Source organism: Scyliorhinus torazame, chromosome 12 (genome assembly GCF_047496885.1).
Source record: "Scyliorhinus torazame isolate Kashiwa2021f chromosome 12, sScyTor2.1, whole genome shotgun sequence".
NCBI lineage: Eukaryota > Metazoa > Chordata > Chondrichthyes > Carcharhiniformes > Scyliorhinidae > Scyliorhinus > Scyliorhinus torazame.
The window spans coordinates 160,283,456-160,299,544 of NC_092718.1; the positions used below are offsets into that span (position 1 = coordinate 160,283,456).

At 48.1% G+C, this 16,089-nt stretch overlaps 1 protein-coding gene across 1 annotated transcript; it reads left to right on the top strand.

Annotated features, from left to right (window-relative positions):
- Positions 1-6,206: 6,206 nt before the first annotated feature.
- polr2j (RNA polymerase II subunit J) lies at positions 6,207-13,636 on the top strand. Its single transcript, XM_072469265.1, has 4 exons — positions 6,207-6,361; positions 7,619-7,708; positions 9,472-9,646; positions 13,466-13,636. Exons 1-4 carry the CDS (start codon positions 6,309-6,311, stop codon positions 13,499-13,501), a joined length of 354 nt encoding a protein of 117 aa, XP_072325366.1. The 5' UTR covers positions 6,207-6,308; the 3' UTR covers positions 13,502-13,636.
- Positions 13,637-16,089: the final 2,453 nt, after the last annotated feature.

Here is a 16,089-nt window from a genome sequence, read left to right on the forward strand (position 1 = left end):
TTAACCTTCAACAATAACCAATACCTGACATTAATCTTCAATAACCAACACCTAACCTTAACCTTCAACAATAACCAATACCTGACATTAATCTTCAATAACCAACACCTAACCTTAACCTTCAACGATAACCAACACCTGCCATTACACTTCAATTACCAAAACCTAACCTTAACCTTCAACAATAACCAATACCTGACATTAATCTTCAATAACCAACACCTAACCTTAACCTTCAACAATAACCAACACCTGCCATTACACTTCAATTACCAAAACCTAACCTTAACCTTCAACAATAACCAATACCTGACATTAATCTTCAATAACCAACACCTAACCTTAACCTTCAACAATAACCAATACCTGACATTAATCTTCAATAACCAACACCTAACCTTAACCTTCAACAATAACCAATACCTGACATTAATCTTCAATAACCAACACCTAACCTTAACCTTCAACAATAACCAATACCTGACATTAATCTTCAATAACCAACACCTAACCTTAACCTTCAACAATAACCAACACCTGCCATTAACATTCAATAACCAACACCTAACATTAACCTTCAACAATAACCAACACCTGACCTTAACCTTCAATAACCAACACCTAACCTTACCTTCAACAATAACCAATACCTGACATTAACCTTCAATAACCAACACCTAACCTTAATCTTCAACAATAACCAATACATGACATTAACCTTCAATAACCAACACCTAAGCCTAACCTTCAACTATAACCAATACCTGACATTAACCTTCAATAACCACCACCTAACCTTAACCTTCAGCAATAATCAACACCTGCCATTAACGTTCAATAACCAACACCTAACCTTAACCTTCAACAATAACCAACACCTGACATTAACCTTCAATAACAAACACGTGACCTGAACCTTCAATAACCAATAACACCTTATATGCCGATGACTTGTTATTATATGTGCCAGAACCAAATGTGTCAATAGGGGGAATACTGGAGCTGCTTCGGGTGTTTGGGTCTTTCTCAGGGTACAAATTAAATCTAGACAAGAGTGAATATTTTGTGGTGTCTCGGCCAGGGTTGGGGGTAGGGATGGGGGGGGTTACCATTCCGTACGGCAGGGACTCACTTTAGATACCTGGAGGTGCAGGTTGCTCGAGATTGGGGGGGGGGGTGCTCCATAGGTACAACATTTCCAGTTTGGTGGGGAGGGTTAAAGTTAATCTGACAAGGTGGGATGGTCTCCCTCTGTCACTGGCGGGTCGGGTACAGGTGGTTAAAATGAATGTGCTGCCGCGATTCCTGTTTATTTTTCAATGCCTGCCGATTCTTCTGCCAAAGGCATTTTTTAGAGAGATTGAAGGAATGATTACCTCATTCATATGGGGAGGGAAGGTGGCCAGAATTAAAAAGGTGCTACTACAGAGAGGAGGCAGGCAGGGGGTTGGGTCAGCCGAACCTGATGTATTATTACTGGGTGGCGAATGTGGAGAAGGTACGGAGCTGAGTCAGAGGCGTTGACTCCCAATGGGTCAGAATGGAGGAGAGTTTGGGTAGGGGGTCGGGATTGAAGGCGCCAGCAACAGCGCTGCTCCCGACGGCCCCGGGGAGATACTCAGGGAGTTCGGTAGTAATAGCTTCGTTGAGAATTTGGAGGCTGTTTCGACAGCACTTCAGGTTGGGGCAGGGTCAAGGGAAATGCCGATTCGGGCTAACCATAGATTTGAGCCAGGGAAGTGGGATGGAAATTTTCGGAGATCGGAGGAGAAAGGAATTAGGACACTAAAAGATTTGTTTCTTGGGGTAGTTTTGCGGGATTGAAGGAGATGGGAGCGAAGTATGGGCTGGAGCAGGGGGAAATATTTAGATACATGCAGGTTCGAGACTTTGCCAGAAAGGAGATACAGAGCTTCCAGGTGGAGCCGGCTTCCCATTGCTGGAGGAGGTGCTAATAACAGGAGGACTGAAGAAGGGGGTAGGAACGGCGGTTTACGGGGCTATTTTGGAGGAGGGGACGGCGCCGCTAGAAGGGATCAAGGCAAGGTGGGAGGAAGAGTTGAGAGAGGGTATGAAGGAGGGGTTCTGGTGTGAGGTGAACGCCTCCACCTCATGTGCGAGGTTGGGGCTGATGCAGCTGAAGGTGGTGTGTAGAGTACACCTTACAAGGGCGAGGATGAGCCCCGGCTCTTTGAGGGGGTAGATGTATGTGAACGTTTGGGGGAGGTGGGGGGGCAAACCACGTTCAGATGTTTCGGTCCTGTCCAAAGCTGGAGGATTACTGGAAGGCTGCTTTTAGGGTAATCTCTAAAGTGGTTCACGTAAAACTGGACCTGAGCCCTCGGGAGGCCATATTCGGGGTGTCGGACCAGCCGGGGTTGGAAACGGGTGCGGAGGCAGATGTTGTAGCCTTCGCCTCGTTGATCACTCGAAGGTGGATCCTGTTTGGGTGGAGATCACCTCTCCACCCTGTGCCCTGGCGTGGGGGGGGGGGGGGGACCTGCTGGAATTCTTGATGCTTAAAAAGGTCAAATTTGAACTGAGGGGAAGGATGGAGGGATTGTTCAATTCATGGGCGTTATTCATTATGCACTTTCGAGAATTGGATCACATCAAACATTAGGGGGGCTGGGGGGAGGGGGACAGTGTGTGTTAATGGTGACTATGGGTGATTCCTGATTCCTCTTTGTCATTTGTGTATGTTAACATGCGGGCTAATGTTTGGGGGTTTGGAGGGAGGATGGGATTGTTGTTATTGATATGGGGATTGACATTACATTCGTTACTGATTATTGTTTACTGTTGGGTGTAAATTTGGGAGAAAATGTGAAAAAGGAGAATAAAAAAATAAATAAATAACCAATAACACCTAATCTTATCCTAAATAACCAACACCTCGTGTTTGCGTGGATTTCGCCCCCACAACCCAAAGATGTGCAGGGTAGGTGGATTGGCCACGCTAAATTGCCCCTTTAATTGGAAACATGAATTGGGTGCTCTAAATTGAAAAAAAAACTTTTAAAAAACAGAAACACCTGGGCAGCACGGTGGCACAGTGGTTAGCACTGCTGCCTCACGGCGCCGAGGACCCGAGTTCAATCCCACCCCGGTCACTGCCCGGGTGGAGTTAATAATAATAATCTTTTATTGTCACAAGTAGGCTTACATTAACACCACAATGAAGTTACTGTGAAAAGCCCCTAGTCACCACATTCCGCGCCTGTTCGGGTACAGAATTCAGAATGTCCAAATTACCTAACAGCTCGTCTTTCGGGACTTGTGGGAGGAAACCGAAAAACCCGGAGGAAATCCACGCAGACACGGGGAGAACACACAGACAGTGACCCAGCAGGGAACCTGGGACCCTGGAGCTGTGAAGCAACAGTGCTAACCACTGTGCTGCCGTGGAGTTTGCACATTCACTCCCACAACCCAAAAAGATGTGCAGGGTAGGTGGATTGGCCACGCTAAATTGTCCCTTAATTGGAAATAAAATGAATTGGGTATTCTAAATTTTTAAAAAAGAAACACCTGACCTTACTGTTCACCAATCAGCACCTGACCTTAACCTTTAATAACCAAAACCTGATCTTAAACATCAATGACCATCAACTGAGTTAACCTTCAATAACCAACACTTGACCATACCTTTTCACTAGTCTATTACATAAGTTAAAGGTGGAAGGAAATAGATCTGCTGTTGTGCTGGGGAACACTTTTGTTATGCCAAACAGTTGATGTTAGAATGGCTATTGCTGAATGGATAATTGCATAGTAATGGATAACAGCAGAGTGGGATATTAATATCTAACATTACTGCCTGTTCCAAAGAGCAAATTGCCTAAGCAATCTGAGCGTTTTCTCTGGAATAACTGTGAACCCTGTATAAATGAATACTTTCAAATAATGGACACCCACAAAAAATGAGCACTTCTAGAGTCAAATGACATGTAAAGTTGCAAGATGTAAAAGTCACTGAAAGCGTGGACACTCCCAAATTACTGAGTCTCTAATCTGCCACATCATTTCTACGTCTTAAAACACAAGACACAAAGCTGCTGTATCTGGATTTTTTAATGGGTTAAGTTGACTGGCTTCTCCTGTTACTGCTAGTTTCCATTCTGCCTCCACTCCACAGTGGTTAGCACTGCTGCCTCACAGTGCCGGTGATCCAGGTTCGATTCCAAACTCGGGTGACTGTGTGGAGTTTGCACATTCGTCCCGTCACTGCTCCGATTTCCTCCCACATTTCAAAGATTATGGATGTTAGGTGGATTGGCAATGCTAAATTGCCCCGAGGTGGGGTTACAGTTACAGGGTGGGGGATTGGGCCTAGGTAGGGATGCTCTTTCAGAGGCTCCGTACATACTCGATGAGCTGAATGGCCTACTTCGGCGCTGTAGGGATTCTATGAGGCTGCCAAATGAGATGGTGGGTTGGTTGTTTTTTTTTTGAAGCATACTGTTGCCAAGCCACTGCTGGCCAGTCCACAGGAATTGTCGCCAGTTCACTCTTTTGCCAGCTACTGACACCCAGGTGCATCCATGATGACAAGGAAACCATTCGGGCTTAAGCATAGAATGCTGGCAGTGCTCTACCCCAGAGATAGAGCAATTGCTCTGCCACAATGGCTGTTAGGTAACAAATTCCCCATTTTACAGTAAAATTGTATAGTGCATGCAAATGTATTAATGAGGACACCTGAGACTTCAACACTTATTTTAAAAAACTGTTCGTTATTGCACACTTAGGTGTCAAATTTAGGTTTAAAATCCGTCTTCAGAAAACGCCCGAGAAATGTTTTTGATGCAGAAATTGAGGGAGGGCTGGAAGGTCAAGGGAGCAAATTCAAAGGTTTGAATGGAATTATTCTTCAGAGATGGTTTTTTTTCGATCTTGTTTTCTTTTTGCCAATGCTGTTAAAAGATCTTAAACTTTATTCTTAACTGGTATTTATTATTCGGATACCGTATCAGCTCGTTCCACTGTATTAATTGACAACAATGTAATTGATATGTATGAGTCTCTGCACACTTATGTCTGATCAATGTAAGATATTGTTCTAGATGCATGTAAATTCCTCTTTTATAATCGGTTTAAAACAATAAAGTGATTTCCTGATTGTGTTGTTTGGTCTTTTTTATTATATCTCTATTATGATCTTCAAACTGTGTACAAACTGTATGAGGTAAGATTTTTTTTCTTGCTCTCCAAGAAAGCCAATTATTAAATTGCAAAGATGAAAGTCTGGATAAATCAAGGATGCCATTGCGTTCTGGTTTTGGAAGGGGTTTGCCTGTTGCTAAAGGTGGTTGGGGATTTTTCTTCTTCACTTTGTACAGTTTTGCGGTTATGGTGGCACTGTGGTTAGCACTGCTGCCTCACAGCTCCAGGGACCCGGGTTCAATTCCAGCCTTGGGTGCCTGTGCGTGAAGTTTGCACTTTCTCCCCGTGTCTGCGTTGGTTTCCTTCAGCTGCTCCAGTTTCCTCCCACAATCTAAAGAAGTGCAGGTTTGGTGGATCGGTCGTGCTAAATTGCCCCTTGGTGTCCAAAAAGGTGAGGTGGGGTTACTGGGTTACGGGGATAGGGTGGACGTGTGGGCTTAAATAGGGTGCTCTTTCAAGGGTCGGTGTAAACTCGATGGGCCGAATGGCCTCCTTCTGCACTGTAAATCCTATGATTTCTAGGATGCAATCTGATGGGTGGCAAGGAACGGAGCAACTGCGGGGTTAGAGGCTTCACTTTTCCTTTCTTTCCCCTCCATCATTCTCCAATTCTTCCTTCCAACATCTCCTCGCTGCCATTGTATCCCTGAACCTCTTCCTGAATACTCTTCCATTCGGGGCCATGTATCCTCTCCAACCTGCTGCATACACATTATTCAATTGTAATTTGTTAGCTCAATCCTTGATAAACGTTTATTATTTTGAAGATCAGTGTCGTCTCTCTTTACTCCAGCAAAAATAATTTCAATCTCTTGTGCCTGGATTCCAATTGTTTCGTATCATCCTGGTCACAGTCAGAGAAACAACACCGGGTGGCGGGCGAGGGGAAGACGAATGGAAACTCAAAATGCTGATTTCCATTATTTCAGGCGGTGGCGCTGTTCGCGGAGTATTCGGGTGATGGCGCTGCTCTGGAAGTATGCGGATGGTGGCGCTGTTCTCGGAGCATGCAGGCAGCGGCGCCTTTCTCGGAGTATTCGGGCGGTGGCGCTGTTCTCTGAGTATCCGTGCGACGCTCTCTGCAGTTGCGATCAATCTTGGACTCCTCTTGCCTCACTTGCTGTCTTCTTGTCTGTTCCGAGATGAACGCGCCGCCGGCATTCGAGAGTTTTTTGCTTTTCGAGGGAGAGAAAAAGTGAGTGAGGAGCTCGAGCACGCGGGAGGGGAGAGCGCGGGCACGCGGGGAGGGGAGAGCGCGGGCACGGGATGGAGAGGGCGCGAGCACGCGGGGAGGGGAGAGCGCAGGCACGGGGAAGGACGCGCGGGCACGGGGGGGAGGGAGCGCGGGCACGGGGGAGGGAGCGCGGGCACGGGGGAGGGAGCGCGGGCACGGGGGGGGGGAGGGGAGAGGGCACGGGGTGAGGGAGCGCGGGCACGGGATGGAGAGGGCGCGAGCACGCGGGGAGGGGAGAGCGCAGGCACGGGGAAGGACGCGCGGGCACGGGGGGGAGGGAGCGCGGGGTGAGGGGACACGGGGGGAGGGAGCGCGGGCACGGGGGAGGGAGCGCGGGCACGGGGTGAGGGAGCGCGGGCACGGGGGAGGGAGCGCGGGCACGGGGGAGGGAGCGCGGGCACGGGGTGAGGGAGCGCGGGCACGGGGGAGGGAGCGCGGGCACGGGGGGAGGGGAGAGGGCACGGGGTGAGGGAGCGCGGGCACGGGGGAGGGGAGAGGGCACGGGGGGAAGGGGGCGCGGGCACGGGGGGGAGAGGGCACGCGGGGAGGCGAGAGCGCGGGCACGGAAAGGGGAGGAGGGAGCGCGGGCACGGAAAGGGGAGGAGGGAGCGCGGGCACGGGGGGAGGGAGCGCGGGCACGGGGGGAGGGAGCGCGGGCACGGGGGGAAGGGGGCGCGGGGGGAGGGAGCGCGGGCACGGGGGGAGGGGAGAGGGCACAGGGGGAGGGGAGAGGGCACGGGGGAGCGTGGGCACGGGGGGGGAGCGTGGGCATGGGGGGGAGCGCGGGCACGGGGGACGGAGTGCGGGCACGGGGGAGGGAGCGCAGGCACGGGGTGAGGGAGCGCGGGCACGGGGGGGAGGGAGCGTGGGCACGGGGGGAGGGGAGAGGGCACGGGGGGAGCGTGGGCACGGGGGGGAGAGGGCACGGGGAGCGCGGGCACGGGGGGAGCGCGGGCATGGGGGGAGGGGAGAGGGCACGGGGGGGGGGAGCGCGGGCACGGCTGGGACTTGGAACTAAACCTCCAGACTGACCAAGCTCTCCGCTGCACTCACTGCCTTCCGCTCTTTGCCTGGTTTTAGTGGCCTGCAATAAAGATTATTATTAATGTGCTCTGCTGGCTTGAATTCTGCCCTCTAGCTGTTGTTGCTCCAGTGGATATTGTGTGTTCTTTGGATACTAAAGTGGTTTTGTACTCCATCAATTTCATTTCTGTCTAGAATAACAATAACAAAAGACACCAAAGTTCCAAATGCCTGCCTGTTCACCATTAACAAGGAGGACCACACCCTGGGGAACACCATCAGATCGTAAGTGTACAATTTCAGCACTGGGGCTGGTTTAGTTTTGAAAGCAGACCAAGGCAGGCCAGCAGCACGGTTCAATTCCCGTACCAGTCTCCCCGAACAGGCGCCGGAATGAGGCGACTAGGGGCTTTTCACAGTAACTTCATTTGAAGCCTACTTGTGACAATAAGCGATTTTCATTTTCATTTTTTTTTCTAAAGCCTGTTCCCTTCTAACTAAGTTGTGATGGTGATTGATTCTTTCTCTTCCGTAGGGGCAGCTGCATAGCTGCATGCTCAGATATGGTTCCACATGTTGAGTGTCCTGATCTATTTGGCTTGGTTATTATTGCACTGATAATCTTCCAATTTCCTGGGCACTATCTCTACTGTCTTGCTCAAATATTTCTGTTTGTAGCAAGAACTTGTGTATTGTTGATATGGGGAAACCACCTCCTTCAAACATGAACAGGTAACGGGTTCTGGCCAGATGCAATGATTGGGACAAATATCACAAGGTGTGAACTCAGTCGCACCACTGCAACAACCAATAAGAAAGAGGCCCCAAACTGGAAAGCACACCAGCAAATCACACTCATCCGATTCACAGAGACCCCCCCACCAACCAATCGCCTTCCCTGTCACGGCTGCCTCGGTCAAGGAAAGACCTTGATCCTGTCAACACTGAATAAAACGTTTGCAACTCTTACAACACTGTTTGTGTACCATGTACTATCTCTCCTCCCCCCCCCCCCCCCCCCCCCCAACGTATAAAGTGCTTATTGATTGAGCTGGGCAGGTCTGCGGTACGTTTGAGGAGTCGGTTGTGGTGAGGGCAGCATGAAACAGGCTTATGCAAAGTAACCTTACCCGATGGAAGAGTGATTTGTACATAATTTACTTTTTGCCCCAACCCCTTTCCCTAAAACAGACTGAAAATCTGTATAATTTGCTGATTTATATTTCTTGGACTTGCATTCTATCCAGTATTTCGAAGTGAACAGGAAGAAAGGAATTTAAAAAAACTTAATACACAATTGGCACATGGAGGGAACCTTGAAAACAGTGTTGGAGGCAAAATGAGCATGGGTCACTCTCCCGCTGGAATCCTCTGCAGAACAAATGGATAACATGGGAGTCCGGGTTACCTGTGTGTAAAAGCTTTCCAGTGCTGGAGAGCGACATATACAAGGGGACATAATCTCAGGATTAGGGGCAGGCCATTTCAGATTGAAATGAGGAGATTTCTTCACAGAGGGTGGTGAATCGTTGGAATTTTCTACCCCAGAGGGCTGTGGAGGCTCAATCACTGAGCACGTTCCAGGCAGAAATGAACAAATTTCTGGAGACCAATGACATCATGGAATATGAGGGCATGTGGGAAAGTGGTGTTGAGGTAGATGACCAGGCATGATCTAATCGAAGACAGAGCAGGCTCGATGGGCCAAATGGCCGACTACCTTTCCTGTGTGCAGCAGTGTGGTTTATGCTACACACTAATATGGTCAGCAGTTTGATTCTGTAAATGAGCAGCCTGAAAAAAATGTACGTTTCACACTTGCCTATTTACAGCAGTGTGGAGCTCAAAGTCAAAGTGTTTGAATCTGAGTTATTTTATGGGAAGGTTGCCTTTGATTATGGTGTTCGGGTGGGAAAGTGGAGCTGAGTCCACAAAAGATCAGCCATGATCTCGCTGAATGGCGGAGCAGACTTGAAGGGCCAGATGGCCTACTCCTGCTCCTAGTTATTACAAGACATCCTATTTTGAAGTGCTGTTTTATTTTGCAGGCAGCTGCTGAAAGACCCTCAGGTTTTATTTGCAGGTTACAAGGTGCCCCATCCACTTGAACATAAAATTGTTATACGTGTACAGACCACTCCCGACTACAGTCCGCAAGAAGCCTTCACAAACGCTATCACCGATCTGATCAGTGAACTCTCGCTGCTGGAGGAACGGTTCCGGGTAAGTTCCTGTTTGGGGATTAATGCACTGTTGCTGAAAAAAACAATTAACGTCACTCGAGCTTAAAACGTTGTTTTGGAAATGTTTCGGCAAATGGGAAATCTGTCATTGTGCAGCTGTTGTAATGCACTGGGTTAAATGCACTGGGTTAGAACAGTGTACTTTCATGTGAATTTGTGTGTTAAGGACAGAAATCTTCACATTGCCGTTCTTAGTATCGCTTGGCTACCTCAAGACTGGTTGGTGTGAGAACTGAACTAGATGTTGCATTAGATGTGCCCTTTGAAATTAGGGGACATGTACAACATTGAATAAAGGGGGGGGGGGGTCACTGTTTATCAGCTCTTTTGCTGGACCTGAGAATGTCATCACTACTCCCTTAACCTTGTCACCTTCTACCCCATGGCCTTACTGCTGATGATGTTACCTCTCACCACTTATTCGCAACAACTGAATTCTGATGAAGTCGTCTATCTGCAATACCCTCTGGCTCTCTCTCCACAGATCCCTGCTGAGTATCCGCATTTTCTGTTCTCAATTACTGCCCATGTCCCCCTATCCCTCCTAACCTTACATGCTTCGGCATCGTCCAAGGGAATAAATCCTAACTCACAAACAACTGCACTTTTAAACTCTTAACTGTTAAACTTTTAGTATTCGATTTGTCACAATACGTTGAAATAGGAGTAGAGCATTCAGCCCCTTGAGCCTGATCTCCATCAATATGGATTACAACTCTATTCACCCTTGTTTGCTTGATACCTTTCGAGAGATATCTTTACCTACCAAAAATCGATTGATCTCCATCTTAAGTTTCATTGGTCGAGCATCCAGGTGTTATGGTGACAATAACTATCCATTTTTCTACCACTCTTCCTGGGGCAAAATTCTCCCAAAAGCTGTGTGTGTCATTTCGGGCAGGAAAAACTGAGATTTCCACCGGCTGTTCTGACAGCACAATCCACCCACATTTAGTCATTTGTTTTGGAGCTTGGAGAGATTCTCACTGAATTCTCCCACATTTAAGAATTTTTTCTGGAGTGGGGAATTAAAGATGCCAGCAAGCCTGCTTCCTGAAAGATCGAGGCACCCTTTTTAAAGCGTGCCCAGATCTCAAAGTTAAGCTGAAGGTCTTCCACACAATCCACCCAGGGACATCACAATCCCCCGCAGACATGGTCAACACTCCCAACCCTTGACCCCTGAAGGGCAACCCCCCCCCCCCCCGGTTATTAAATGTCTGCATCACCCTCCCGTCACTCCGCGTAAGCATGAGGGTGACCCAGCCCCACCCCATCCATCCTCGGTGGCATTGGAGCATCGCAGCCCCCAGGTGAACATACCCCACTATGGGGTCACTGAGGGCCCCCTCCACTTTTATCCTTCCTTTCAGCAACCCCTCCCCCTTTCATGGCCATGGACCCCCTCAACCCTACCTCTTGGCACCAGGGCACTGCCCTGTCCTGTCACCAAACACCCAGGGCTCCAATGGCCTCCGAGCACCGGGTCATCGCGCCTGGTTTGTGTTTTTAGAAACCAGTAGCGATTTGTGCCGGCCTCGCAGCAGGGACCCAACACCAAGCCCTGCGGAACACACTTGAAACAGCTTTCCATTCGCAAGGGCAACCATTCACCATTATCTTTGTTTCCTGTCACTAAGCCAACTTTGAATCCAATTCGCCCTGTATCCCTAGGGTGTTTACTTTTTTGCCCAGTCTGCCATGTGGGACCTTGTCAAATGCCTTACTAAAATTCATGTGAACAACATCCACTGCACTACCCTCATCGATCTTCCTTGTCACTTCCTCAAATTCAATCAGATTTGTACGGCATGCCCTTCCCTTAACAAAGCCATGCTGGCTATCCCTGACTAGTCTATGCCTTTCTGAGTGACAGTTTATCCGATCTCTCAGGATTAATTCTAACAATTTGCCCACCACCAAAGTAAGACTAACCGGCCTGTAAATGATTGAGATTTCCTTCATACCCTTCTTAAAAAACCTAACCTATCTATATCACTTTGCAGACTGTTTGTATCCTCCTCACAACTTGCTTTCTCCCTGTTTTTGTACCAGTAAATGTGACTATAATGCAGTTATCTTAATCCAAGTCATTAATGTAGATCCTAAATACTTTAGGCCCCCAGCACTAATCCCTTTGGTACTCCGTGAGCTCATTTTCAAACCTGAAGATTACCCATTTATCCCGACGCTGTTTTCGGTTAGTCAATCCTCTACCCTGACGAATATTTTAACCTCAGCAATACAAGCTCTTACTTGTACAGTAAACCTTGCATGTGGCAATTTATCAAATGCCTTTTGGAAATTGAAATACGCATCTACTAGATCCCTTTTATCAATCCTGTTTGTTATATTCTCAAAGAGCTCTGATAAATTTGTCAAACACAATTTCCCTTTCACAAGACCATGTTGACTCTGCCTGATTGATTTTGATTTTCTAAATGTCGTGCTACTACCTCCTTAATAATGGATTCTAGAATTTTCCCAATGAAAGATGTTAGGCTCACTGGCCTAGTTTCTGCTTTGTCTCCCTCCTTACTTGAATGAAGGGTTATATTTGCAGTTTTTCAATCCACAGGGACCTTTCTAGGGAATTTTGGAAAATTGCGACCAATATCTGAGCCACCTCTTTTAGAATGCAGCTCATCAGGTCCAGGGGACTCGACAGTCTTTAATCCCATTATTTTTCCCATTATTTTTCCCAGTATTTGCTTCATGTGATTGTTTCAAGTTCCTCCCTCCCTTTTGCCACTTGGTTTTCTACTATTTTTGGGATTTTTTTAAATGTCTGCTTTGTTCAAAGTTTCTGCCATTTCCCATTATTGATTCCCAGTCTTCCTCTCAGACACCAACACTCACTTTAGCTACTCTTTCGTTTTTATATACTTTTAGAAACTTACTGTGTTTGATATTTCTTGTTTGTTTTATCACATTTCACCCTCATTGTTATTCCTCGTAAACATTTCTTTCTTCACGCTGTCACCATGTCACTCTCATGAGCATTGTCACGAAGATGTTCAGCTGCCTCCTATGCTCACCAAACCAAATTTCCTGCCAGACTTTCCTCCTGTTAGCTCTGAATCTGTGTCCGTCTCATTGCCTTCTCCGAGTTTTTCTTTTGAGGTCCACCTCCTACCCCCATGACTTTATTCCCACTAACTGTTGACCACCCCAAACTCTTTCTGCCCCTCCCCCCATGTTAACATTGAAAACGGTTGTCCCCCTTCCAATCCAGTTCAAAATTTTCAGTCACTTCCTTCAAGATATCCTCCCCTGACCATCTGTCTTCCCTACCTCAACTCCATTCCCAACATGTCAGCTCTTAAATTTATGCCTTTCTTGTAATTCCTGCCCCTAACACAGCACCCAAATGACCCAACACAATCCCCAAATGATTGTGGCAGCATATTAGCCCCCCCCACACACACACACCTTAGTTTCACTCTTACCTATCCCAATCATAGCCAAGAGCATCTTTCAATTTTTCACTGCTAGTTCTCAAAGTCACTGTATCACCTAGATGTCAGGCAGAAGCTATGTATTTCCCCTCAGAGGTAGAGGTTGTCAGTCTTTGTTAATTCCAGTTGATTGGCACTGGCTGGCATTGTCAGAAGCAATAGGGCAAGTTCTGGCCTTGGTTCAGAACAGGAAGTAATTCAGCTTTTCACCATTGTGGGGTGGCGGGGGGGCGGGGGGAAGAGAAAAGAGTGGCGGGGGGGGGGAGAAAAGAGTGGCGGGGATCATTGATGAAAATGGCTGGAACAAAAACACAAAGAAACATATTTCTTTTCTTTTCCAGGTTGCCATCAAAGATAAACAAGAAGGAATTGAATGAGAAATTGCCATTTCTTGAATATTATGGCTGAAGATGTATGTTTAGCTCCACAAACTTGTATGTATTGTCAAATATTGAATCATTGTTTCACATGTCTTGCTGGACAGATAAAATAAAACTCTGTCTCTGTCAGAACTCGATATAGTGATTATTTGGAAGCAATTCTGACTATCAACACTTGTGATCACCCATTGTCTGGGGAGTATTTCAAAACCAAGTTAATTGGTTTCCTCAATGTTAGGAATAGAAAGATAATTTAAGGGATTTATATATGTATTGGTAAGCATTAGAAATAAGGTATAGTTTTAAGTGGGTTTCATTTAATGTTTCTGTTTGGAAGAGTAAAACTTATAGTTAGATTCATGCTGGCCAAAGGTGTTTGTGTGGGGTTGGTTTCAATTCCAACTGTGAATAGTTGCCACCGCCTGGTGAACCCTTGAGCCGATCCTCTCAGCGCAAACTTTATCTGTTCCAGTTTTATGAACCCCGCCATATCGTTTACCCAGGCCTCCAGTCCGGGGGGTTTCGCCTCCTTCCACATGAGTAGAATCCTACGCCGGGCTACTAGGGACGCAAAGGCCACAACGTCGGCCTCTTTCGCCTCCTGCACTTCCGGCTCATCCGCAACTCCAAATAAAGCTAGCCCCCAGCCTGGTTTGACCCGGGCCTTCACCACCTTGGAAATCACTCCCGTCACACCCTTCCAATACCCCTCCAGTGCCGGGCACGACCAAAACATATGTGCATGGTTTGCCGGGCTTCCTCTGCACCTCCCACACTTGTCCTCCTCTCCGAAGAACCTGCTCAGTCTTTCTCCCGTTATATGTGCTCTATGTAGCATCTTGAATTGAATCAGGCTAAGCCTGGCACACGAGGAAGAGGAATTTACCCTGCTGAGGGCATCAGCCCACATACCCTCCTCTATCTCCTCCCCTAGCTCTTCTTCCCACTTTCCTTTTAATTCGCCCACCAACTCCTCCCCCTCCTCCCTCATCTCTCGGTATATCTCTGACACCTTGCCCTCTCCAACCCACATCCCCGAAAGCACTCTGTCCTGAATCCCGTGTGCCGGGAGCAGCGGAAATTCCCTCACCTGTTGTCTTGTGAACGCCCTCACCTGCATATATCTAAGGAAGTTTCCCCGGGGCAACTTATACTTTTCCTCCAATGCTCCCAAGCTCGCAAACGTCCCATCTATAAATAAATCTCCCACCCTCCTAATTCCCAACTGGTGCCAGCTCTGAAATCCTCCATCCATTCTTCCTGGGGCAAAGCTATGGTTGTTCCTGATTGGGGACCCCAAGTCCACGTATTTTCTATAAAATTCCACCGGGAACCCGTCTGGTCCCAGAGCCTTCCCTGCTTGCATGTTCCCCAGCCCCTTAATAACCTCGTCCACCCCAATCGGTGCCCCCAGGCCTTCCACCTCCTGCTCCTCCACCCTCGGGAACCTCAATTGATCGAGGAACTGCCGCATCCCCGCCTCTCCCTCTGGGGGTTGGGACCTATACAGTCCCTCATAAAAGGTCTTGAACACCTCGTTTATCTTCCCTGCTCTTCGCACCGTGGCTCCCTTTTTGTCTCTAATTCCCCCTATCTCCCTCGCCGCTGTCCTCTTTCGCAACTGATGAGCCAGCAGGCGACTAGCCTTTTCCCCATATTCATACCTCCTCCCCGGTGCCTTCCTCCACAGCACCTCCGCCTTTCTGGTGGTCAAGAGGTCAAACTCCATCTGGAGTCGTCTCCTCTCCCTGTACAGTCCCTCCTCCGGGGTCTCTGCAAATTCCCTGTCCACCCTTAATCTCCCCCAGTAATCTTTCCCTTTCCTTGGCCTCTGTTTTCCCTTTGTGGGCCCCAATGGAGATCAGCTCTCCTCTGACCACCGCTTTTAGTGCTTCCCATACCACTCCCACACGGACCTCCCCGTCGTTATTGGCCTCCAGGTACCTCTCAATACACCCCCGCACTCTTCCACACACTCCCTCGTCCGCCATCAATCCCACATCTCATCGCCAGAGTGCTCTCTGCTCCCTTTCCTCCTAGTTCCAGGTCCACCCAGTGTGGGGCATGGTCCGAAACCGCTAAGGCTGAATACTCAGCTTCTGCACTGTAAATTCAATGATAATCTATGATTAATCTAGGACAAAGGTTCGGCACAACATCGTGGGCCGAAGGGCCTGTTCTGTGCTGTATTTTCTATGTTCTATGTTCTTCCACCCTTGAGATCAACGACCTTCCCAGAACAAATAAAATCTATCCGGGAGTACACTTTATGGACATGGGAGAAGAAGAACTCCCTGGCCCTCGGTCTAAGAAATCGCCATGGATCCACTCCCCCCATTTGGTCCATAAACCCCTTGAGCACCTTGGCTGATGCCGGCCTTCTTCCGGTCTTTGATCTGGATCTATCTAACCCTGGGTCCAGCACGGTATTGAAGTCCCCTCCCAATATCAAGTTTCCTACCTCCAGGTCCGGTATACGACCCAACATCCGTCTCATAAATCCCGCATCGTCCCAATTCGGGGCATATACATTAACCAACACGACCTCCATTCCCTCCAGCCTGCCACTCACCATTACATATCTA

Bases quoted from the DNA above. Each gene is read 5' to 3' on its own strand.
- polr2j (XM_072469265.1), top strand. From the start codon at position 6,309: ATGAACGCGCCGCCGGCATTCGAGAGTTTTTTGCTTTTCGAGGGAGAG. The intron at 7,709-9,471 runs GTAAGTGTACAA...TTTATTTTGCAG, and splicing joins CTGGGGAACACCATCAGATC to GCAGCTGCTGAAAGACCCTC. The intron at 9,647-13,465 runs GTAAGTTCCTGT...TTTCTTTTCCAG, and splicing joins TGCTGGAGGAACGGTTCCGG to GTTGCCATCAAAGATAAACA.